This window comes from Amblyomma maculatum, chromosome 4 (genome assembly GCF_055883805.1).
Source record: "Amblyomma maculatum isolate TAMU_Amacu chromosome 4, ASM5588380v1, whole genome shotgun sequence".
Classification (NCBI taxonomy): domain Eukaryota; kingdom Metazoa; phylum Arthropoda; class Arachnida; order Ixodida; family Ixodidae; genus Amblyomma; species Amblyomma maculatum.
The window spans coordinates 3,952,073-3,976,974 of record NC_139347.1 but is presented as its reverse complement, the minus strand read 5'-3'; the positions used below and the strand labels follow the sequence as shown (position 1 = coordinate 3,976,974).

Below are 24,902 nucleotides of genomic sequence, written 5' to 3'. Positions count from 1 at the left end.
GAAACCATACCTACCGCTCCACCAAAGAGCAGTTTTACGAACGCCACAGACTTTCTGGCTAATTTAACACACACTCACTGCACAGCTTCCTTCTTCAGTCTAAAATAAAAAACAGTAAGACTATGTACATGAGAGTGACAAATAAGAATAAAAATGTCTACTCTCTCGATTATGAGATGGATGGTAAGCCCATAAGCCGTGTTAATCAAATCAAGTACTTAGGTGTAACAATATCCAATGACCTCAAATAGAAAGCACACATAAATAACATAAGCTGTGTAGCTGAAAAGAAGCTCTGGTACTTAAGACGTAAGTTGAAACTCGCTCCTGAAAAAACAAAGTTAGCCGCATATATGACATTTGTCCGCCCGACATTAGAGTACGCGAGCGTCGTGTGGGACCCATTCAAGAAGAACCACATAGAGAAAATTGAAAAAATTCAGAAGAGCAGTGAGGTTCATCTTATCGCAATATTGTTCAACCGACTCAGTCACTAAAATTCTCGAGAAACTTAACCTATCACCACTCTCCCAACGCAGGAAAATAGCTAGGTTAAAATTTCTTTATCTCATTCGCCACAACACATTCAACTTGGACACACAACAGTACATAAAGCAGCGCATGTCTCGAACAGTCAGAAGCAGCCACCAAGACCAAATCCAACCCATGTCAGAACGAATAGATACATATAGGTACTTTTTTTTTCCTAGAACAATAGAAGAGTGGAACTCGCTGCCCCATGAAATACTAACAGCACATACAATAAATAAATTTGAATCCAGCCTGAATTATCTTTTTTCAGTGGCTAGAAATGCATAGCTTACAATTCATTGAAGTTGTGTTTATTTTCAATATGTACATTTACTTCTAATTGTGATTACATTTTAATTTTCAGGTGTAGAAAGATGACATCCTGATGAATTTCTCTTTTTTCTTGCTTTGTAGTTGTGCCATTTCTTGAATATTCATGTTGTATTACCTGCTTTAAGCATAGCAGTACTGCTATTTTGTAATTTGTTTTTGTAACCACCCTGCAACAGCCGCTGGCCAACAGTATGAATGAATAAATAAAAAATAAATAAATAAAGCAGCACCTCAACTGTGCGTCCACATGTCAATCATGTCTCAGAAACCGTGGCTGTTGTCATCTCGCAAGAGGCACTGTGAAGAACAGTGCTGCCATTTTCTATGGCACATGGACACGGCTACTTGAAACATTGCTAAAGGAAAAGCGCTTCTCATGATCGTAATTAGCACATAAAGATCATTTTGACGTCACCTTTTAACTTTTTTTTGACACATCACGTGACGTCCTGCAACGCAACATCATTATGCAATATGCATTATGCACATATTCGAATTTGGGCCAACCGATCGCAGTCAAGGCGCAATGATATAGAATTGTTTTTACATATGAAATATAATCGTCATATTATTCCACCCCAGGAGCATTGAGGTTTTTTGTTAACCTGCACTTCACACAGGTTTAATTAGTGTTGATTTGGCCTAATAAGCTTCAACCTTGACCTTGGTCATGGTAACCATGATGCTGGTCATGGCTGTGGATAGTTACTACCAGCAACTCCTAGATAGTAAAAGTATGTATAACAAAGCTAGGCCTGGTTGCTATAGCAACGCTCAGACAGACGGAAGCTACAATCCGGAAATTGGTGATAGCCATCATGACAGGATAGAAGTGGTTTCGTGTTAAAAAAAGTCACAGGTTTTTTTATATCTATAAAATAATCCAGCATTAGCTGGTTTGTGATTACCAAGAAATGGAAACAAATTCAAGATGATGTATTAGGATAAGTGTTCTAACTAGTAGGCCAAGATTGGTGTCCTCATGGATAGAGCACCTGTTAGAGAATGCTTCCTTTGTGCCTTGATGGGCGTGCAAACAGTGCTGCTCCCATCAACTTTTTTGGGAATAAAATACAAACTAGTGCTACAAAGTTCAGTGTGCCAGCATACAGACTCTGTCAGCGACCTGACATATAGCGAACGGAGACAAAAAAATTACAAGAGTTCAACGCTGCTGAACCAAATATTGAGCGAAAGCATTAGCTGCGGGTGACCGAGTGTTCTTCTTCCTCAGCCCACATATAAAGCCCCGCTTTAACCAAGCCGTATGAACGTGCCTTAGTGGCCTATAGGGGTAACGTGAATGCCAGGGTCCTAGCAGGCTGATTGTGACATAACCGTCCCATGTGAAACGAGAGACCCAAGTTGGAAGCTCCTGCCAGCCCACACCCTAGTGTCACGTGGGGTGTGACGTCACAGCGTCACGTGGGTAAGACGTGGCTACCGGCCGTGCTACGCTGAAGGCTCGAAACTTAGAGTAGTATTGCTTTCGCAATAAAATTCCCGGTCGATGTCACTTTCAAGAGTAGTTGTAAGTAACAAATGGATTGTAGGAAAGGCACACTGCGCTCAAGGGCGTCTCAAACCTGCTTTGGTAGGTATCTCATCTAACGATGCGCTTGAAGTGTTGATCGGGAAGCGAGGTAATTTTGTGCCTTCTCAGTTTTGCACCACGAAAAAAGCACTGCTCCAGTGGCAGCAAGCAGGAAAGTAACCCAAGTTCACTCATGTTTGCCTTCACATTCTTTCACTTCACCTCCATGTTCTCCCCTAGTTAAGCATGAAGCTTTTCCTGGCAGAGCACCGATGAGCATTAATAGCACATCACGCTTACAAAAATCTCATGCAGTTGTTCATCCACTACTATAACAGTAAACTTAACGACTAAGGATTTAGACTACAATGGATAATTTAACTGTAAGTAGACATTGTGGGCTATTTGTTGCAGATGCAGGCAGCTGAATGCTTCCATGTGTAGGTGAAAGAATTTTATATAAACACAACCCTGACTACCTCAAAATAATGAGTAAGCCTGCACACAAAAAGGGCAAGAGTTAGCTTAACTGGTTTTACTTAAACTAGAAGGCACTTTCCTAGCCATACAAAAAGCCAAGCTGTGCAACACTGATTGCCATTGCTGTGCTCTCCTCAGTCACATGATGCAGTTTGTTTTACTCTGCATGTCGCTGACTTTATGCTTATATTTCAAACCTCCCTCAGAGCATGCTGCAATTAGCTCCTCCCCAATCCTAAATGCCAAGAGGAAGCAATTCATGCTTAAAATGATTAAGTACCCAAAATGTGTGCCCTTTGTTCACTTGGATTCAGCAAACATTTGCCAAACTAACAGACATTCTTATTCTATCATCGTCACCAGAACACCTCGACAAAGTGTGAAGTGAAATAATAGAGCACTCAGCCCATGAAATGATCATGAGAATGATCTCATCTTTAATGGAGCAAGGTGAATTTGACCTGAGGCCAGCATGGCCAATGTGCCTTGTCTCCACAACTTGGGGTCACAGGGGGGTTTCCAAACACTTAGCACCAAAAAAAGTTTTGCACCACGTCCAGGAAGCTAGAAGACTGTATACCAAATGGAAAGAGGGCGGGCAGGTGATGGCGCTTCTAATCATGACCCAACCCCTCCTACATACAGTGCAAATATGCTCTAGGCCAACCCTATGGTAAAACCTGGGAGCTCATCACGTGTAAAATGCACTCACATTGTGTATTATGCTGTCCATTCTCTCCTGGTTTTTGCTGACTGGCTTTGGGATGAGATAACTACAAAGTGCCAAGACCCCGTTTGGCACCAGAACTCTGGTCACCTCCTTGTAGAACTTATCCAAGTCAAACCAGTGGACGGCCTGCATCACCGTAACTAACTGCACGGATTCATTCTTTTCGGGAATGGTCTCAGCTGGCGACATGCTGGATGATGGAAAGAAAAAAAAAGAGGGCACATATTATGTTCTCTTTGTTATGATAAGTTTTTGTCATTCTTTTTGGTGCACTCCTTTTACTCCATCAGAGGAGTGATATGCTTCTGTATATTGTGTCAGCATGTCTCTGAATATTCAGTACCTTATAACTTGGGCAGCAATACCTCAGAGCATGCTTAGACCTAGCCGCCACAATAGGACGGCTTTCTAAGATAATTTTAATGGCTGCTTAAGTTGCTTTCATGTTCTTTGCATCAGTGAGGCAAGGTGCGAAATTGCCTAGAAAGCCCCTGTTTCACATTCTCTGAACATCTGTGAGTTCAAACTCTGCATCGCATGTGTCGTAAGCGGTCAACAAGAGGAAAAGTTCACTTTTATGGCATGAGTATTTAAGCAATCAAGTTTAGGCACCAACATGGTTGCATTTAAAAGCTTGCGCTCAAGACGTCTGACACCTGGACCAATCCAGAGCAGATAAAACTATTTTCTAGGAAACAAATATTGGTAGGCAGAACAAAGAGCAATACATACACTGAAACTAACTATCCGAGAGAATGCAAAAAAGTGTGCGTAAACTATGATGTAACCATGGTCAGAAAACTCTTATATAAACAGGTGCAATTTGCCCCATAAAGCTCCTCATTTGCGTGTGCAGATAAAAGATCTTTATCAACATGCATTTTCTAAGTATTTGCCCAAGTTCACGGAGAATTAGAAGTCCATTCTATTCAATGTGGCTATATTTAACAACAGTATTTCCTTGCCTATAGGAACATATTATATAATGCAGTCAAGATTGATGTGTGGATAGATGATGCGAGAAAAGCCACAGCAGCTCTACCACATTCCCACTGAAGACAAATTAAAAATAGACACAAAGAGCTCGTTTTCTAATCAGTGATGTCACCTAAAACTGAACACGCGAAACATTATGTGACATTTAACAAGTCACTCCCAGCATAAATGCTGCGTTGGCATCATGAGAAGACTGGAACATTTGCAGACATATATATTGATGACCTGCAGGAATATTGCCTAGTTTCAAGCTTTGCAACTGTATGCATCAGTAAAGCTTTGATTAGGCTAGGTTGGTATGTGATATTCTTAAGGTGAGAAGGTGAATGTAAATGCAATACAGCTTACAAAGAGACAAAAATAAATTCTAAAAAGGCAGTAACTTTGCACTGGGCAAAGGAGATATTGTAATGCCTCCATTATGGACTATTGTGAACTGTTTCCACTTCCACTGTGCTAGAGCCAGGTGCACATAACAGTCTAGTGAGCAGTATGAGAACACCTGAGAACCTATATTACAAAGGTCTCTGAGAAGCTGGACGAATTAAGCAGATGAACACAGCATTATACCTTCAGAGATTTGTCAATGTAAGTTAAATTTTGCGAAAGAAGCATTTCTTTCTTGACTTCACTTTCTTGCATCTCCTGCATTTCTTTGAATGGCACTTTGCATCCGTTCTGTCGGAATAAGTTCAATTTCAAAACCAAAATTTACTGGCGAGCTTCAAAATACGAGATGAGAACAAAACACATCACAGGGTGCAACACCAAATATGACCTTTACAAACAAAAAATATTAATTAGCCAAGTACTGACATCATGCATGTGTTTTACCGGGGCCAAGTAGGCACATGAACTCCACCCTGGTCATTTCTGGGTTTCTTGGCTTTAAGCATGGTTGGAAAGACAAGGGGAAAGGATCTGCCTCATAAAAATAGAAACACTGACAGTTAGCAACTGCTCTTCTTTTTTTAAGTTGTATCCTACTATGTAACAAAATAACAAATTAAGTCACTGTTTCTTTATGATTCTATGCTTTCCCAAATTCTGTAAACCTTTTAATTTTCCATTCAATAATAAAAAGGTCCAATGGCACTCAACAGCACGGCTGTTCAGTGTGGTGATTGTAATAGACAAATGGTTCACGAAATAAATGATCTGAGAATAATGCAAAAGTTCAAAAGATGACTATACCTACCTGAACGAAACATTTTTGAACTGATTGAGTGCTTTTGCCTCATTTATTTGGGCTTCAGATACATCGTAACCATGCACTTTTTCAAAATACGGAGCCCAAATAGTAGCGCTTATTCCGGGGCCACATCCAACATCGATAGCTAGCTTCCGGTCAGATACCTTAAAAAAAAAAAAAAAATTGGTGCTCTTATGACCAGTTCACATAATTACAAACAGTTGTAAATAATAAAGCATGAGCATCGAATATAAATTAAATCCTTCACAAGGCTCATTCATCTTTTAGTTTTCATTGTAAAAAAACTATGTCCATGACCTACCTAAGTGTTTCTTTATATATATTTCCTTTTCAAGCAGGCATAAGTACAAGTTTCCATCTGCAGTGGTCTCTCTAAACCCAAAAAACAGCCTGGTCGTAAAGTCTTATTTGTGCACATTACAGCTGATGCAACAGGCTAGACTGGAACAGACAAAATTCATCACAGCATAGCTCTGACATCAGGATCGGCTGACAGTGAGTTGTGTTGCGGTGCATTTTATGACGCATAAGCATCTGAGGCTATCATGCACCAACCGCAGGGTAGAAATCTTTGGCTTTGTAAGAAAGCCGAGAAAAAGGGAGAGACAACCACACATTGTTTGTTGACAAGGTAAGCACCCAGAAGTCTTACTTCAGTCTGCAGGAAGCATCAGCCATGACGCGTACGTGGGGGACAGAAAGCCTAGTGGTTTCTATGGAGTTGAATGAGGTCCGAAAGCAGGACAGGCTCATGGTGTAAACGTGATGAGTTATGCGCAGGTTGGGAAAGGTTGAGGGTCACCGGAGAAGGGGTAGGCAGCGAACGCGATGGTTAGATGGCATCCTCGAGGTGCTGCAGATGAAGTTATGTGATGTTAGGAAGATAGTGAGTGACCAAAAAGCATGACGTGATATGGTCCATAGGGTCACGAAGAGTCGGACACGACTGAACAACTGAACTGAACTGATGCGCAGGTAGATGATGACCGGTCTAGTAGAGGGCGGAAGAGAGCTTGATGGACTGGCTGGGTTTGGGTAAAGGCCGCAGGGATATTGTCAGCGGACCAGAACAGAACATTCGACTGACAGCCAGAGCATTGGCAAGTTGACATGCCTGCTTCTTGTACTGTCGACCGGCGTATACCTCTTGGCCACTTACAAGTGGTTTTTAAGGCAAAAGTTTTACTTCGCTCGTAAGTGACATGGACAGAAAGCTTCCACCGCAAGCGGGACAAAAATCCTATCGTGCCTAGCAGTTAGGAGCCGGAGTGGAGAGATGGTGGAGAGGGTGCCATCAGAGAAGCAGAAAGAGTACAAAGGCCATCGCACAGCCAGCCGCGTGGTGGCGCGCCACAGAGGAAACTAGGAACATCAAGGCGTGGAACGTAACGAGTGCACCCATGCCGCTGCCCGAGCGCTCCTCCCCCGGGATTCAACCCCTCAATCCTCCGATGGATGAAAGGATGGAATATAAGAGCGTCCCTTTTGGAACGGGGTGGTAGCAGTAGCTATCATGTTCATTTTTCTCCCTATATCTTAATTATTGTTTTGGTGAAAAATACCATAATTCTATTTATTGAATTTTTAATTCTACATTATTAACATTATGTCCCTTTTCTGCTTTTAAGCCACCAATCTTCCAGTCGTTTTTTGCTAGCTTCCACCGCTGGTTTATTCACCCGGTCACAGGTATCTCTAAACTCCAGAGCTTCAGGAAGAGTGACTGCGCCTGCATCGACTTCCGGATGGATACCATTACATTCAAGTATAACATGGTCAATAGAGGCTTTACAAAAGTTAGCGCCATCTAGTGAAAGAAACAGAAACTGTGCGCGGCGGCCATGTTTTGCTCAGTCCGCCCGCGCCTCCCATTGAGTACGCTGTCAACGTGCGCCTTTGTAAAACCCGTGCATGCACCGAAAGGTGCATTGGAATGCTCACAAGCGATTGTTTCATTTTTTAACGTCACAGCAGTCGCCGTTAGCTACAAGCTCTATTCGGAATGATGCCAGCATGTTGTTGCGTGCCCTTCTGCAGGCAGCGCACCGTCGTAGACGCGCACGGAATTAAGGTATACGCGTGTATGCGACCGTTCGTTTGCAGTCCTAATCGGCTTTACAAGGGTCATGTAAAGCATTACTACACGTCCCTCTGACTGGGAGCTAGCTCACAGAATGTGCTATCACCTAAAACAGCAAGGTTGTTTTGCGCGCTATGGAGCCTTGTGAACTTGAAGGATAAGCTTATGCTGCGATGGAAGACACGGGAGAAGGAGCAATCCATGTATAACGAACGCTATTGTGCAAATACGTTCTTTGAAACATTTTGTACGTAGGTGGCATTTACCATTGTGTATTGGATTTAAGACACGGGCATGATTACCGAAACTACTTTTCACAGTCGTACGAAATGGTAGTGCTTGGTGCAGAGAGCAATACTTGTCTAGTGTGCCCGAGGTGCGTGTTTTACGCTGCAAAAGCAAGTGGCTGCCAAACCCGCGGCGTCTAGAAAAGCAGGAAAAGATGACATCCCACTAGTGTGTTGTAATATGCTCACGTGCAGCCCGTTTCGACCGGTCCACGTCCGGAGCACGCAGCTCAGGTCTTGTACCTGCCAGCGCGGCCAATAAAATAACGAAGCGTACGCTTCACTTTTGTGTATTTTTTCGAGTCACTCGATGGTTCGCTAATTCACAGCTACCTGAAATTCACTGGAAGTTTTAAATATGTCGATTTCTTGTTTATTCCTTCTGTCAGAAAGTAAACATTTGAAGCCGTAATCTCATATGAAAGCGCTGACATTGGAAGCTTCGAGGAACTCGGAGGAGGAGGAACTCGGCTGAAACGAAAAGAAATTTGAAAAGTCAACTCACATTACTGCGAAGTGTTTGTGCCTTGTGCAACTGGCTGTGTTCATAAAATCAGATTTATATTATATCATACCGTTATAGAAAAATTAGGGGGTCACTTAAGCTCCGCCGTTAAAGGTATAACGCGATAGTGTCTCTCTCTCATACACACACACGCACGATGTTTTCTTTGTTCACGTGTTATATTTTAGCTCTCTTATTTATTTATTTTATTTACCAAATACTGCAGGTCCTAACTGGGCCCTAGCAGGAGGGGCGAATACAATGCAGTGAAATATGAATTCATCAAAAGTAACATACTACACACAAGTGTAGTATGTTATATGTTGTTATGTATGCTATATTTCTGTTATGTATGTTATGTTATATTTCTATCATTTCTTTCCTTATTTTTATTTTATTTGATGTTTTATATTTTTATACACCAATACGCATGTGTCAGCAACAATCGGCTTTCCATTCTGAGCAATTTGACACTTTTGAACACATTCTTCAATTATTTCAATTGATTACACATTCTAAATTTTCTTCCTTAGCATCACCAAGCACTGGTTTTTCATTCTGTCACCTTTAAACCCTTACTTTCCAATTTTTCCTTTTTTGAGTTTCTTCATTTCATCAATTAATCAATTATTTACAAAGATTTTATTAACTCGTCATCGCCTATCGCACACCAATCAATATTCAATCACTGGAAGCACAAATTACCATGGCACTTTTTTTTTTTTTTACGCAGACCCCGATTATTCCCGAGACTAATGCCGACTACTGCGTCGACTGCATGGGAAGGAAAGTGCTAAGCGCCAGTCCAACTTACGTCAAATTACGTACGATCCTTTTATCATAAAATAAAATGCATCCTCGCTCATTTCACCAACCAAGTATCTTCCAGTGGGATGAGCGACAGTGATTGCGCAAACCAAGCAAACATACTCGCGATGATCTCTCATAGGCGTTTAAGTAAACAGCAAAGGCGCACAGATAAAAAAAAATCCACATTACAGAATTCTGGATACTGTACCTGGATAGGGATGACGCTGCGGATTGCCGAGGGGCTCATACACGACTCATAGAGCAATTTGTAACTGCGCTCGGCAGCGCGGCCGGTGGGCCCCGCCACGTCTCGGCTGTCAAAATATGCTTCTAGGCATCGCTAACAGAAACCGCCAGGGACCGAAGAGAGGTCCAAGCACAGCACACTAGGTTAAAACGTGAAAAGCGTGAACAGAACGGCGAGCGCTGACGGACGGACACGAAGCGAACGGATGAAGCGAACAAAATATGGCGGCCAGAGCGGGATCAGCGTGCCGCTCATGGTTGCCAGACGTACTTTTGTAAACCCTCTATTGTTTCACTGAAGTTACTACATACAGCACATGCGTAATCTTGATTGTTAAATTTCTTTTTGTAGCTGCGTGTTAAGGCACCCTGATCTAGCTTCAAAAAGTAGGGCACTGCCTCTTGAGTTATCAAAGAACGCTTCCTTCCTGATCTGCCTTTTCCACTTTCGGTATAATTCCACACTCTATTTCTTTTCCATCGAATTTATCCAATTTTTACCTTCTGTGTTACACCTGTTGCTTAACGCTCTTTATTTCTTCATCCTTGTGACCAGCATACTTACTGGTTAGTTGCTTAGTTCTTTTCCTCCATTGTGAGTCAACGCTGTTTAAGTATAGGTATTTAAATACTTTAGCTGCCCATCTGTTACCATCCAATTTCCTCAGGCGTTCCTCATATAACATTTTACTCTGAGCTTCCCGTATTCGAAAGATGCCCAGCCCATATCTCCCTGTACCATCTCATTTGTGGTTTTGCCGTGGGCCCCTAGTGCTTATCGTCCGACAGCTCTTAGATTTATTTCTAATGTCGACTGTACACCCCCCTATCCCGGCCCTCTGGCGACACACTCAAAGAGGTTACAGCAAAATATCCACCCAGCCAAGGGGCTCTCCAAAGCGAAGGAAGTTAGATGGCGATGCCTAGAAACAGGTACAGCCCCCGTCATAAATATACAGCCCACCGCAAAGGGAAGTGGAGCGAGTGCCGAGCCGAGTGTGGCGTGCCTGTCTCTCATGTGCGCTTGGTGTGAGGGTATAGTGTATGAGGGAGAAAGAGTCCCTTGCCCCTCGGGCAAGGAAGGGAGATGTAGTAGTAGTACAAAACTCTTATTGGCCAAGAAAATAAAAGACGTGGAAAAATTACAATGGTTGGTGTTTTCATTTCAAAACTCCACTGGCCTTGGCTGCCACTCTAGCCTGTGCAACGAGTGCGCGCTGCAGTTCAAGCTCCGAGCTGAGCAGAGCGGTCTCCCATTGCTCCTTCGTTTTATATGTTCTGATGTCCGGGGGTTTCGGGCCATTGCATCCCCATGTGATGTGGTATGTGTCGGGCCTATCGTCGCACCACGAACATTCACCTTTATGGCACTCGGGAAAAATTATGCTGTGTTTGTGGAGATTGGAGAATGTATCTGTCTGGAGTTGCCTCCAGTCCCGAGCTTCCTGAGCATTTAGCTTCTTGTGTGGAGGGCGAAAGTGCTGTCACTGCTGTCTCGGGAAGTGGAGTCGTGTGCAGTAAGTGGCAGAAACTTCGGGTGAGTCGGCGTTGGAGCCCGCTCGGTTGGTATGTCCTCGAGCTAGTGCGTCCGCAACCTCATTGTCCTCTAATCCCGCGTGACCAGGCACCCACGAGATCTGATGTTTTAGGGAGGAATTGGCGCTCAGAGAGTTGGTGGTTAAGTATAAAAGTTTCTTGGGTACTCTTCCTTCAAGTAGGAGCCAAAAGGCTGCTTGGGAGTCTGTCATAACGTGTACACTCTGACCTAGGCCGTCACCATACTGGATCGCTAGCAGGATTGCTGCAACTTCTGCCTCCGTAATCGTCGTGTATTTCAACGATGCGCTGACGACCTCGTTGTGGGATGAGTTCACAGCAACTGCAGTCGCCCTCGTGATCTCGCTGTATGCTGCTGCGCCGACATACACTGTGTGGGGGCTGCGTGCCGCAGTTTGCTTAATGTATTCTATTCTGGCTGATCGTCTGCCAGACTCTGCTCCGGACATGTTTTTAGGAATTGGGGCGACGTGGACCCTCGAGCGATATGTTGTTGAGAAGTTTGTCGTGCTCTGGATGATTTAAGTGTCTGCCGGGTAGCCTACCCACTCCAGAATCTGCCTTCCGGTGTCTGTGCGAAGCAGGCGTGCGCGTTGCGAGAGGAGGATGGCCTCCTGAATCTCCTCGAATGTGTTGTGCACTACAAGAGCCTCTAGTTTGGCTTTTGAAGTATAGGTAAGAAGGCCAAGTGCATGTTTGTATGCAGTACATAAGATGGCATTTACTTTGTCGAGTTCTTGTCGAATTAATGTTAGGTATGGTAGGCCATATGAAATGCGGCTTACCACGAATGCTTGGATGAGGCGTAGTGTGTCCTCCTCCCTCATGCCTGTCCGGTTGCGTGCCACTCTTTTGATCATTCTCGCAACTTGCTGCGTTGCGGTGGACAGCAACTTGATGGCATGGGTAGCCTTTCTGTTGCTCTGAAGCCATAAGCCGAGGATGCGGATTTGTCGGACTTCTCGGACGGGGACGCCGTGTAGAAGAACCTGAATATCTCCTGGTGACCTGTAGCCACGTCCTTCTATGCGGATGATCTCTGACTTTTCATGTGCACAGCGGAGTCCACACTGAGCAGCCGCCTCCTCGACGCAGGTCGCAGCTTGCTGCAGAGTTTCTTCCTTGGCCGCTAGAGAGCCTTTGGTAGTCCATATAGTTATATCATTGGCATACAGTGTAAATCCAATGTTTGGAACTGTTTGAAGGCTTCGGGCCACACCAATCATGGCTATATTGAAAAGGAGGGGGGAGATTATCGAGCCCTGAGGCGTACCTTTGTGCAGTATGTCCTAGGGGTCCGAGCATGTGTCGTCCATGCTAATTGTAGCTGTTCGTTTTGACAGGAAATTTTAGACGTAGTTGAAGACGCGTTCCCCGCAATCAAGGTTGTTTAGTTCTCTTAGGATGGCATCGTGACACACGTCGAATGCGCCCTTGAGATCAAGTGCCATCACAATGTGCTCCCCTCCGCTGGGAATGTGCGCCAGGACTTCCTCTTTGAGTAGAAGGAAGGCGATTATGGAAGAAGGGAAGAGGTTATTGTCTTCAGTATAGTTTTGATGATGGGTTTGAATCACCCGCTCGCATAGTTTGTCCAGACAGGATGTGAGCGAGATAGGGTGGAGCGCCTCGATTGTGGGCAGCTTCTCTGGCTTTGGAATGACAATGATTTCGGAGTGTTTCCACTGTTGAGGGATGACGTTTTTTTCCCAGAGCTCATCGTTAATGTACTTAGTTAGATCCTTAATTTGGTCCTTGCTGAGGTTGCGTATTATGGCGTTCATAATTTTGTCTGTGCCAGCCGCCATATTACAAAGCGCTGGCTTTGTGACAGCACGGCCGGTCTCGAGGGAGAGCACGCTTCTCTCCCTCGAGACCGGCCGGCCGTGGTGACAGTAAGTGTGGTGTTCGTTTCTGGCCTCTTTGCAGGGGCGCTTGCATCAATCCAGTGCGCCGTCATCTTCGTCATGCTCTCTGAAACGCTTGCGCGATGCAAGCGGCAACGCTGTCACGGGCACTGAAAGATAAAATGTCGCGTCTGCTTATCGCTATCACTGCTATGCGCAAAGAAAGTTCATTGGCTCAAAATGTTTCATGCATGCTCAGCTATGAAAAAAGAAACCAGAAAAGATGTCAAGCCCGTTTAGCTCCTGTCAGCAAGTCCTGTGCTACACGCTTTTCTTTTCAGGTCATTTTTTGTTCCCGAGATCGTTGGAAGGCTTTTCACGATCTTTTCATTTTAAAATGAAAGCCTATAGGTGCCACAGGAATGAATGCCAGCGCCGTCTAGAGACCAGAAAACCGTGATCCAAAAAAACAAAAATGGCGTGACATTAATGCAACAGTGATGCGGTTGCTTTGGTCCATTACACAGAATAATGTGTGGGGCGTATAGATTTAAATTAAGGATGGATTGCATTAAATTACAGGTGCATTTCACTGGAAAACATAGAATAAAAGCGATGGTTTAGACCACGGTTCTGTAAGTAGAATCTGGCTAGTCGTGATTAATTATGTGTGGATTATAATGGATCAAGTTAAAATAGGGTGGGATAGGTTATATTGAGGGGATAAGGGTCCACAAGACAAGCATTTCTTTCTGCGGAACACAAACTCGTCTGATAGACGTCGCATGCTGTAATACTGAGTGCTATGCAAGCCTGCCGATAAAGAGACCACCAGTATGACGAATATTTGGTCTATTTTTTGCACAGGTCCGTGTTTTTCGTACTGGTTTGCAATAATTTTGACCTCATAGCAGAACACGCACGTCTTTTACCCGGCTTTTCGACGGGTGAATGTTATGTCTTGAACACATGATGTTACTTTTATCAAATTGGCGGCAGTAATTGTCGCGTTATTTTTTGTAGTCCAGCAAGGCAGTCAGCAGATGTTTTTAAGAATTTTGTTTGAAGTTAAGGAAAGTAAATTTGGCACTCTTAGAACTAGTGACGAACTGTGAAGGCATGAATATTGAGCACATTTATTCCAACAGAACCCACCCCCGTCCATCTTAATAAAAGTAATCTACCCCATCTAATTCACTCCTCTGCACCATCATCCATTAGAATGCTCCGTAACTCAACTTAGTCCAGCCAACCACAACCAAATACAACGTAGTACATTCTTCCTCTAGTATATTCCCATAATCCACAGTACCCAAGATAATCCACCTTAATTCAACATATTTTACTCTTAATCTTCTTGCACCTACCCTTAATTTACTGTCATCTGCCATAATGAATGGTAACCGAGCAAATAACCCTTAAAACACAACTATCATAATTCAAGCAATCTGTTAGAATTCACATCTATTCCACTCTAACTCGATCCGCATTAATGCAGTCAAATATATCTTTAACCCATTCGATGTAGGCGAAAAGCAAAGAGCACCATGTGATGTCGGTGCAGGTTATAGAACCCCAAGTGCTCGATATTTCTCGAGACCTTGACTCGAGCGTCTTTCAAAGCCCAAGTCACATTAGGGCATTAAACTCTGTGATCCAAACTGATTTAATCAAAAGCGACCCATCTTTAGTCCAACCTTACTCATCATAACCCAACCTCAATCCTAATCTGTTCACCCAATACACTATCGTAATCGAACATCTTTGTTTCAATACACCCCAAACATTTGTTAACATTCTGATGGACTGTGGTGACCACTTGACTGTCTCGATGGCATCAAGGCAATATTTCGGGACCAAATTTTGCACACCGGATGCTACTGGCTTTTGCTGCTACTAAGGGATGTCTGTCGCGTTAAAATAAAAAGTTCGTTCAACGACTTGTAACAGTCGCAAATCACAGAAAAGGAGCCTGAAAAGAATCGCAAGGAATGCAATGCTTGCGGCCAGGCACTAAGCGATACCGTCTCCCTCACACCCTCACCCTTACTCTCGCAGCAGGCGCGCCAACTAGAGTCACTCGATAATTTTCAAAGTACCGCAATTCTTTCCCCCACGCCGCTACGCCACCAATTGGTCAGCAAGGGTCACATGGTGCGCCGCAGCCCGCTTTCGCCATCAGCTTCTAAACAGTCACAGTGTGGACGTCTTTCACTGCAGAGCATGTGCAGAGATTGCTATTTCACATCTGGGTTTTGTTGCTCGGGGTTTTTTTCTTGTAAGAAGTACTTAGCGGCAGAATGCCAGACTACAGCACCTTCGGCTGCAGCAACCTGCGTGAGTCCGGAAAGTTACGGAAAGATTTGTAAGGCGAAAGCTTTTTTAGGCTCACTCGTTTAGCGAAAATGTGTGCACGTGATCTGTGTGTCGCATCTGTGTGCTAATGTCCCACATATTGCGGACCTGTGAGGAGGGAGATTAAGAATGAAAACTATTGGTGGTGACAGGTAATGAATAAGAGTTATAGACATCGATATAGTTAATGACTAATGCTTTTGACTAGTAATGGCGATTAATGACTTGTAATGACCAGTATGTCAAACTACAACTTGTAACGACAGCAGCTGATTGGAAACGAGTAAAATGCTTAGCGATGAGTGATAATGACCACAATGACTAGGCATGACTCATCATGACTGCTAATGACCATAAAATGACAGATATGTCAAACGATGACTTGTAATGACCACAGCTGATTGAAAATGAGTAAAAATGCTTAGCTATGAGTTGATGACTACAATGAGTAGGTATGACTCATCATGACTGCTAATGACTACAAAATGACCAACATGTCAAACAATGACTTATAACAACCACAGCTTATTGGAAACGAGTAAAAATGCTTAGCTATGAGTTGATGACTACAATGAGTAGGTATGACTCATCATGACTATGAAACAACTCCTCATGACTACGAAACAACTATGTCAAACGAGGACTTAAATGATTGGAACTGATTGGAAATGACTAGAATGACTTGGCATGACTCATGATGACTGCTAATGGCTACGAAATCACCAATATGACAAATGATGCCTTGTAATGGCCGCAACTAATTGAAAATGAGTAAAAATGTTTAGCTATGAGTTGTAATGACTACAATGAGTAGATATGACTCTTCATGACTACAAAACATCAAATATGTCAAACGACGACTTTAAATGATGGAACTGATTGGAAATGACTAAAATGATGGCATGACTCATCATGACTGCTAGTGACTATGAAAATACCAATATGACAAACGATGGCTTGTAATGACCGCAGCTAATTGAAAATTAGTAAAAATGCTTAGCTATGAGTAGTAACGATTACAATGGCTAGGCATGACTCATCATGACTACAAAAGGACCAATATGTCAAACGACGACTTGAATTATCGCAACTGACTGTAAATGAGTAAAATTTGGTGATGAGTGATAATGATTATGACGATAGGCATAACTCATCATGACTGCAAAACAACCAATACGTCAAACGACGACTTGAATGACCGCAATTGACTGGAAATGAGTAACAATTCTTAGCGAAGAAGGATAATGATTAATAATAATGATTTTGATCACGTCAATAAAGGTGTCTAACAAGCAAGCACGTGTGAGCTTGCGTCAAAATGTGCGCATGCATGTACGACGAAGTAAAGGCATCTGCATCGCCATAGAGAATCACTCAATGTGGTCATTTACGGTGGTAATCGAGGAAGGCAAGACAGTGCGAGTGACGTCAATACCACGAAAATCACAACAGAATAGCTTGCGTCAAAGGGTGTGCATGCATGCATGATGATGTACAGTTAGTTGGCATCTGCATTGCCACATATATAGAGAATCACTGAATGCGGTCATTATGGTGGTAATCGAGGAAGGCAAGAAAGTGCGAGTGATGACAATACCATGAAAATCACAACAGAATAGCAAGGTGTCGGATTAATCGGCAGGACTAGAATGATCAGCATGCAGATGCTCAGCCTTCGATACAAGCTTCCCGTTCACAATTCGCAAATTCTATTTTGTTTCTAAACTAGCTGCGGCACTCTCCAAGGCAATGCACAGGCAAATGTCCAAGCTGCTTTCAAAATGTCCTCTGCATTTGACTTATAGCCTGGTTGCCTGGAATATAGCCTGGTTGCCAGCACGAGATGGGACCTTCGCGGTACTCTGAAAATTATTGAGTGACTGCACCAAGAAAACAGGAGCGCCACCTCCCGGCTCCGCATCTGCTCCGTATCCCTTCGCAGTGGGCTGTATATCTATGACGGGGGCTGCTACATATAATACATCAGCCCGTTTAAACACAATATACCCCGGGTTCTGCGACCCCAAATGTAAATATTGCGGGGAGAAGACAAGCCTGCACCACATGGTGTGGACCTGCCCACACAATCCACTTGATGACCCAAATGCAGTAGGCTGCCCTATCCATCTCTGCCAGGCCCAACGACACGCGCGAGGATAGCAGCGGCAGCCGCAGGAGTCTGAGACTATGGACCCCACCTACACATCCCCCTCCCTTATATCTGCTCAATAAAGTTTTTCAGTCAGTCGGTCAGGGAGCCTAGAGGAAGCGCGCTGCTGCATAGCGCAGGGAAACGGACGACGCAGCGGCGCATTGAGCGAGCGAGTTTTCACGTTGCGCGAGCGACCTTCGCCTTCATACACTTAGGCGGTCGCGGTGTCTCTGCTAAATTTTTCATGGACGCGATCTTGGCTCAGAGCGGCAATTAGAGCACTATACGGCAACTGCCTGCATGAATTCACACTGCAGAGGACAGGCCAAAGGAAAAAAAAAAAAAGGGGGGGGGGAGGGGGGGGGGGGGGGGGGGGCTCGTGAACAGTCGCTGCTATAGGAAACCTTTATACACGCACCCTGAAGCACATTTCATTAATTTTTCGCCGAGATTTGACTGCCTTACCTTCATTGCCAGGAACTTGATTATCTCGTCGACAAGAGGCTGTGGAGCAGTAGGACGAAATTTTGCGTATATGGTAGCGTGGGCACCCGTCTTGAAGAAGTGGCTCATTTTGTACCCAGTCAGAGAGGGTGGTTTAGTTTGGTGAAAATTTCTTTCAACGCTTTTATCGGTTTCGCACTGTAACCATAGAGGAAGGTGTGACCCCTTTTCAAAACTGAGAGACGTGCAAATAAAGACCAGCGGTATGTTCACGTCGGCTTCTGGCTATGGCTTCTGGTCATGGCGAAGTCAGGCGAAGTCTAAGAACTAGCCAAGCATATAAGCATGAGTAGAAGCAGTTTTTCTTTCCTTCCTCCATACTTGAAGCTTAAAAGCTTTGAAAGTTTCTGTGTTCATCTCGTTGCGTATTAGCGTTTTTCGCGCGCGCGTGCGTGCGTGCGTGTGTGCGTGCGTGTTTGTGTGTGTGGGGGGGGGGGGGGGTGGAGGAGGTGCGTGCGTGCGTGCATGCGTGTTGTCGTTTCATTGTAAGTTTGGTATCCCTGTAAGCATAGAGTTAATACAAAGCCTGTAAGTGGCCTCCTTGAATGCGCGACGGCACCGACAAATTCAGCTAATGAAGCACCCAAATTCAGCTAATGAAGCCCGCGCACGCGCGCGCGGGCGATCCCTGCGTCGCTAGGAGTGTACTACAACCGTTCGAAAAATATTACATGAGGAACGCCTGAGGAAATTGGACAGAAACAGATGGTCAGCTAAAGTATTTAAATGCCTATACCTAAAAAGCGTTGACTCACAGTGGAGGAAAAGAACTAGGAAATTAACTAGTAAGTATGCTAGTCACAAGGACGGAGAAATAAAGAGAATTAAGCAACAGGTGAAAAACACAAAAGGTAAAATTGGATAAATTCGATGGAAAAGAAACAGTGTGGAATTATACCGAAAGTGGAAAACGCAGATCAGGTAAGAAGCTTTCTTTGATAACTCAAGAGGCAGTACCCTACTTTTTGAAGCTAGATCAGCTAGGGTGCCTTAGAACCAGGTCGAGCTTAGAACACGCTTCTACAAAAAGAAATTTAACAATGAAGATGACGCATATGTGCTGTGTGTGGTAACTCCAGTGAAACAATTATATTATACTCGAATGTAATGGTATCCATCCGGAAGTTGATGCAAGTGCAGTCACTGTTCCTACTTCCGCCATGACTGTTCCTGAAGCTCTGGCCCTCTGGCGTTTAGAGATACCAGCAATACCAGTTTACCAGTGGCCGGGTGAATAAACCGGCGGTGGAAACTAGCAAAACACGACTGGAAGATTGTGGCTTAAAAGCAGAGAAGTGACATAATGTTAGTAATATAGAAACAAAAATTTAATAAATAGAGTGATGGTTTAGTTAACCAATCTAAAACAATAATTAACATATAGGGAGAAAAATGAGCATGAAAATGAGCATAATAGTTAATGCTACCACCCGTTTCAAAGGGGACGTTCCTATATTCCATCTATCCATCCAATGCGGTGTCGAAGCAGTCGAGGTGCATAACGGAGGAGAAAGAAAAGACATTTATTTAAACCCAATATGGCACTGGTGATTAGGTTGATTAGGTGGTCGTGTCCATTTCAGGCGGCCTCCTCAGTCCAGGATGCCGGCAGCTGCTGCTATCCCGCGCGCCCGCTCGATCAGCCGTTGCTGATCTTGCAGGTGTGAGCTAGACAGAGCAGCTTGCTTCCCTAGAGGAGACGGTGGGGTGGGGAATGGGCGAGAAGTCTTGCGGCTTTGGACACGCCCATATGGTTTGGTGCTGGCGCATGATTGGCAGATCGAAGGGTACCGCGAGTGAAAGAAAAGGTGTTTGTGGTAGAGGATACTCGGGAATGTGTGCGTTTGAAGTTGTCGCCAGGTAGTGGCATCTGCTCTGGGGCCGAATTGCCTCGGAGCATCTTCCTCTCCGGTTTCCGTATTAGCTTGTAATCGGCCGTCTTCAATCTTCCCTCCTCCGTCTTCAGTCTTCCCTCCTGTTGCCCGACAAGTTAGTTCGCGGGGGGAGGGTATTTTTGCCGGTCGTGAACGCGCAATCACGTGACACAAAAGTGACGTAGAGCTACTACGTCACTTCTGCGTGTCCTGTCGACGTTTTTTGTTGTTGTTTTTTTTTGTTTTTTATTCTACTGGGGGCCGGGGCAGCGAGGAAAGCGCTTGGCCGTCGGAGCGAGGCTTCGAGCTGGCGGAGGGAGAGCATCTAGCCGTCCGCACGCTTTCTTCTGTATTTTTTTTTTTTCCCTATTAGTAGGGAGATGTTGAAAGGAGGGGCGGTATAAAGCCCCTCAATAAAGGGGTTTTAGGGGCGGGCAGGCTAGACAACGTAGACAGCGTGGTTTCAAACGAGTGACGGCTTGGAGCTGCCCTCGGTAAAGCAGTATGCACGCTTGCTTCCTTTTTTCTTTTTCGCTAGCTGTGAGGTATGGGCTGGTTTGGCTTGAGAGGCAGCGGAGGGAGTGCTGAAGATTTGCTGTCGTTCACCTGGCTCAATCAGCCGCTTTTGCACCTTAAAAGTTACGCCTCAATTATGTACATACAACTATATATATATAATGTAGTGACGTATCCGTAAGCTAAGTAACATCTTGTATAATTTCACAGCTTAATTCCAAACATCAACGTTTACGCGCCGCAAGATGCTGTAAAGGTATTTGCTTTTTGCCACTAAAAAGCTGATGCGCAGGTACTCAATATATTTGAGGCCCCGCATAAGGTCAGTACTCTTGCACGTTTTCATTTCACAATCCCTGCAGCGCGCTGCGAAGAAGCAGACTCGCGACTCGGAAGTCCCTGCGTCGCTTCGAATACCAGCTCTAACCCCGCCAGACCACCGGAAGAAAGAGAACGAAAGCAAAAGACTGCGAACGCACAAAATCTGCGCTCACTCATTCCCCCGGGGGAGGAAAATTCTGTGTACTGCTTGAAGCCATGGGGGAGGGGAGAAAACTGTGTTGGAGGAGGAGCCATGGCGTGGACAAAACTAAAGCCCCTCAACAAAACTGCCGCGAGCGCTTCCTCTTACAAGAAAAGAAAAAAAAAAAAAAAAAAAAAAAAAAAAAAAAAAAAAAAAAAGACTCTGCGAGATACGCGTACGTGACGTGGGAGTGAGCTAGCAGACCTAGTTTCGAGAAAACTTGATGAGTTGGAAAACCGCTCGCGGCGCAATAACTTGATTGTACGCGGAGTCAAGGAGGAGGAATCAGAGAGTGAAGAGGACCTACTACAGAAAGTAAACAATGACATCTTTGATAAAATTCTGAAACAAAGGGTGGACACTATTGAAAGGATTCACCGACTTGGAAAGAGGGAACCAGGTAGAGACCGTCCGATTATTATTAAACTTACTGACTTTAGGGATAAGATGAAAATAATGAGTAGCTGTTTCAACCTAAAAGGCACTCAATTTAGTGTAAATGAAGATTTTGCTAAAAGGCTTGTGGAAATACGAAAAAACCTATGGAACTCCTGTGCCGATGAACGAAAGAACGGCGTGAAAGCTAAGTTAAATTTTGATAAGTTAAAAGTCAAGAATACCTTATACGCATGGAACGAGGAGACCAAGCAGCGGTTCAAATGCCAGGTTGCCACTAGCACTAGCAATGAGTGACTAAACAATCATAAGACGGTCTGCTTTAAAATTATAAATGTGAACGCTAGGAGCATGCTTAACAAGGTTGACGCCATAGAAAGTATATGCCTTGAACATGAACCCGATATTATGGTAATCACAGAGACATGGCTACATAAAGATATTAGAGACTGTGAAGTTGCTCCCCCAAACTACTCCATAGTACGAAAAGACCGTGAAAGGAGGGGTGGTGGTGTTGCAATACTGTTTAAGAGTAATATAGTATTCTCAGTTATAGAAGGGTTTGATGATTTAGAAACTGCATGGATTAAAACCAGACTGAATGGTCGTACTGTCTTAGTGGGTGCTTTCTACAGAGCTCCCAATTCAACCATAGACGTGCTTGATAACCTAAAAAGGTTACTGGACCTAAATGTACACTTTGGTGACAATATTATTCTGACAGGTATTTTAATTTGCCAGGAATTGATTGGATGTCGCTTTCTCCCGGCAGAGTTGATACAGCTAGCAGTGAACATCTGATCGAACTCGCCTACTGCTATGGTTTGACTCAGATTGTTGAAAGAGTACGAGGGTATGTATGACAACATCCTCGATACTAGACCTTGTCTTTTTGTCATCTGGTCTACTAGAGTTTTTGCTGAGTTGTGATGTTGAAGAAGGATTGTCTGACCATAAAATGGTGATTATGTCGCTCAATATGACTCATGAAATATGTCACAAATCTTGCAGAAAGACTGTTTTGAATTTTGCGGCTGCTGATGATGTCGGATTACTGGACTACCTTGAGATCTCGTTTGATGAATTCATGTGTTTATATCAAGATGGACTTGGCACAGATAAGTTGTGGGATTTTTTTGCAAACATGACAGCGAAAGCAATTGAGATGTTCATTCCTAAAACCACGAAAATAACAAAAAGGAAGCATCCTTGGATTAATAGAGACATTATTCACAAAAAACGACAGCTCAGAAGGAAACGAAAAAGATGCTCACAATACCCAAGCCCTGAATTAAAAACCTCCATATGTCGTATGAGCCAAGAGTTAAAGCGACTCATCAAAGAAAGTAAAAATACCTTTTACAGTCAGACTCTCACCAGATTTCTTACTGAAGCGCCCAGTAAGTTCTGGCGATATATAAATGGCGGCGGTAAATCTCACCATTCTAATGAAGAAGAGAGCCCCCAGAGGGCTGAAAGTTTTAATTCATTTTTTGCATCTGTTTTCACTGAAGATGACGGCGAATCACCGTTTTTTGAGCCTCCAGGTTGCCCTCCTATACCCGATTTAGAAATAAGTGAAGGAGTTCTGAAACTCCTTTTGAATATCAACACAAAAAAGAACTCGGGACCGGACAGTATCCCGAATGAATTCTTATATAGATATGCAGAATGGAATTCTGAATTTCTTACCAAAATCTTTCAATCGTCTATCAACAGTAGTTGTGTTCCCGTTGCCTGGAAATGTGCGAAAATAGTGCCTGTGCATAAAAATGGTCCCACTTCTAACGTTGAAAATTATAGACCCATTTCCCTCATTAGCACGTGTTCCAAGTTACTCGAACATATTATGTACGCTCACTTATCAACTTTTCTTGAGAGTAACAATCACCTATTTGTAAACCAGCATGGCTTCCGCAAGGGGCTTTCTACCATCACACAACTCACGGAAACTGTACATGATCTTTCCCAGTCAATTAATTCCCGCATGCAAACAGACATCGTAATTTTGGACTTTGCAAAGGCGTTTGATAAGGTTTCTCACCCTAAACTATTACTAAAAATCAGTGCCATATTTAAAAATGAAACTATAACTAAGTGGTTCAGCTCATATCTTTCGTCTAGAGTACAGTATGTTCAGGTTCAAGAGTATAAATCCAACATCATGCCAGTCGATTCTGGTGTTCCCCAGGGCAGCGTTCTGGGCCCTCTCTTGTTTTTGATCTTCATCAACGACTTGCCTGTTGGTTTGAGTGTTCCAGTTAGATTGTATGCAGATGACTGCATCGTTTATAAACAAATTAATACTCCAGAAGATCAGGCAGAACTCAATCAAAACTTTCAGAAAATACATGAATGGTGTAAGGTGTGGCAGATGGTATTAAATTCAAACAAAACAGTTTTTATGACCATTACAAGAAAGAAAACTGTCCTTGATTACAGTTACAGCATTAACGGTAGATTACTAACTAGAGTAAGTAATTTTAAATACCTTGGAGTAACACTCACATCTGACTTACGCTGGAATTCACACATAGATAATGTATGTACTAAGGCTTCCAAGGCACTCTGGAGCTCGAGACGCAATATGTGCAGTGCAACTCCTGAAATAAAAAGTCTGGTTTTCAAAAGCCTAGTTAGGCCTATCCTCGAATATGCAAAAGTTGTCTGGGACCCGTACACTGCTTCCAACTGTTCTAAGCTGCAAAGAATCCAGCGTCTCGGAGCAAGGTTTATATTTAATAGGTATCGTTATTCTGATTCTCCAACTTCTTTGTGCAAATCTGCTGATTTGCAAACACTTGACATTAGAACCAAATGCGACAGACTCAAGTTTCTTTTCCAGATCGCTAACCACTACTTGAAAATCGATCAAACAAAATACTTTGAAATTAAAACAGGGGAAACATCACGCCATCGTCACAGTTTGTACATCCCAATGCCGCCTGTCAGAAATGATTGCTTTAAATTTAGTTTTTTCCCCGAGAGCCATTAAGGAATGGAATATGTTACCAAATTCCGTTGTCACGTCACAATCACTTAGCGAATTCTTAGATAAACTGCACAATGTTTTATGTTCTGCTTGATTTCTATGACAATGTTTTTGTTTTGTTCAAGTGGCAAACAAAATTATGTATGAAATTTAGTGTTGATCTCAGTGTTTGTTTGATGTGTTCTTTTTCTGTTTCAAGTTTGATATCCACTCCTGTAATAGCCCGCCCAGTGCTGACAGTATGAATAAATGAATGAATGAAATGAATGAAACTTGCCTGCTCAAATTTAGGGAAAGATTGTGGTTAAATATTTTGCTTAACTGTACCAAAATTTGTCTTTTCAAAGTTGCCCTTCCCTGCTTTGAAAAAGGAGCTCAGTTACCTTGACAGCACCTCAATATTACTGGCCATTGCTATGAAATAACAGCATGGGGCTGGTC

The 24,902-nt window shown here is 43.6% G+C and overlaps 1 protein-coding gene across 1 annotated transcript in view; it reads right to left on the bottom strand.

Annotated features, from left to right (window-relative positions):
- LOC146190226 (putative methyltransferase DDB_G0268948) overlaps positions 1 to 18,377 on the bottom strand; it is a 41,029-nt gene extending 22,652 nt beyond the window's left edge. The window contains exons 1-3 of the mRNA XM_084600689.1: positions 18,122 to 18,377; positions 5,803 to 5,960; positions 3,591 to 3,798 (exon numbers count right to left, since the gene is read on the bottom strand). Of these exons, the coding sequence (XP_084456815.1) occupies positions 3,591 to 3,798; positions 5,803 to 5,960; positions 18,122 to 18,229 (474 nt within the window). The 5' untranslated portion in view covers positions 18,230 to 18,377. The remainder of the gene's footprint in view (positions 1 to 3,590; positions 3,799 to 5,802; positions 5,961 to 18,121) is intronic.
- Positions 18,378 to 24,902: the final 6,525 nt, after the last annotated feature.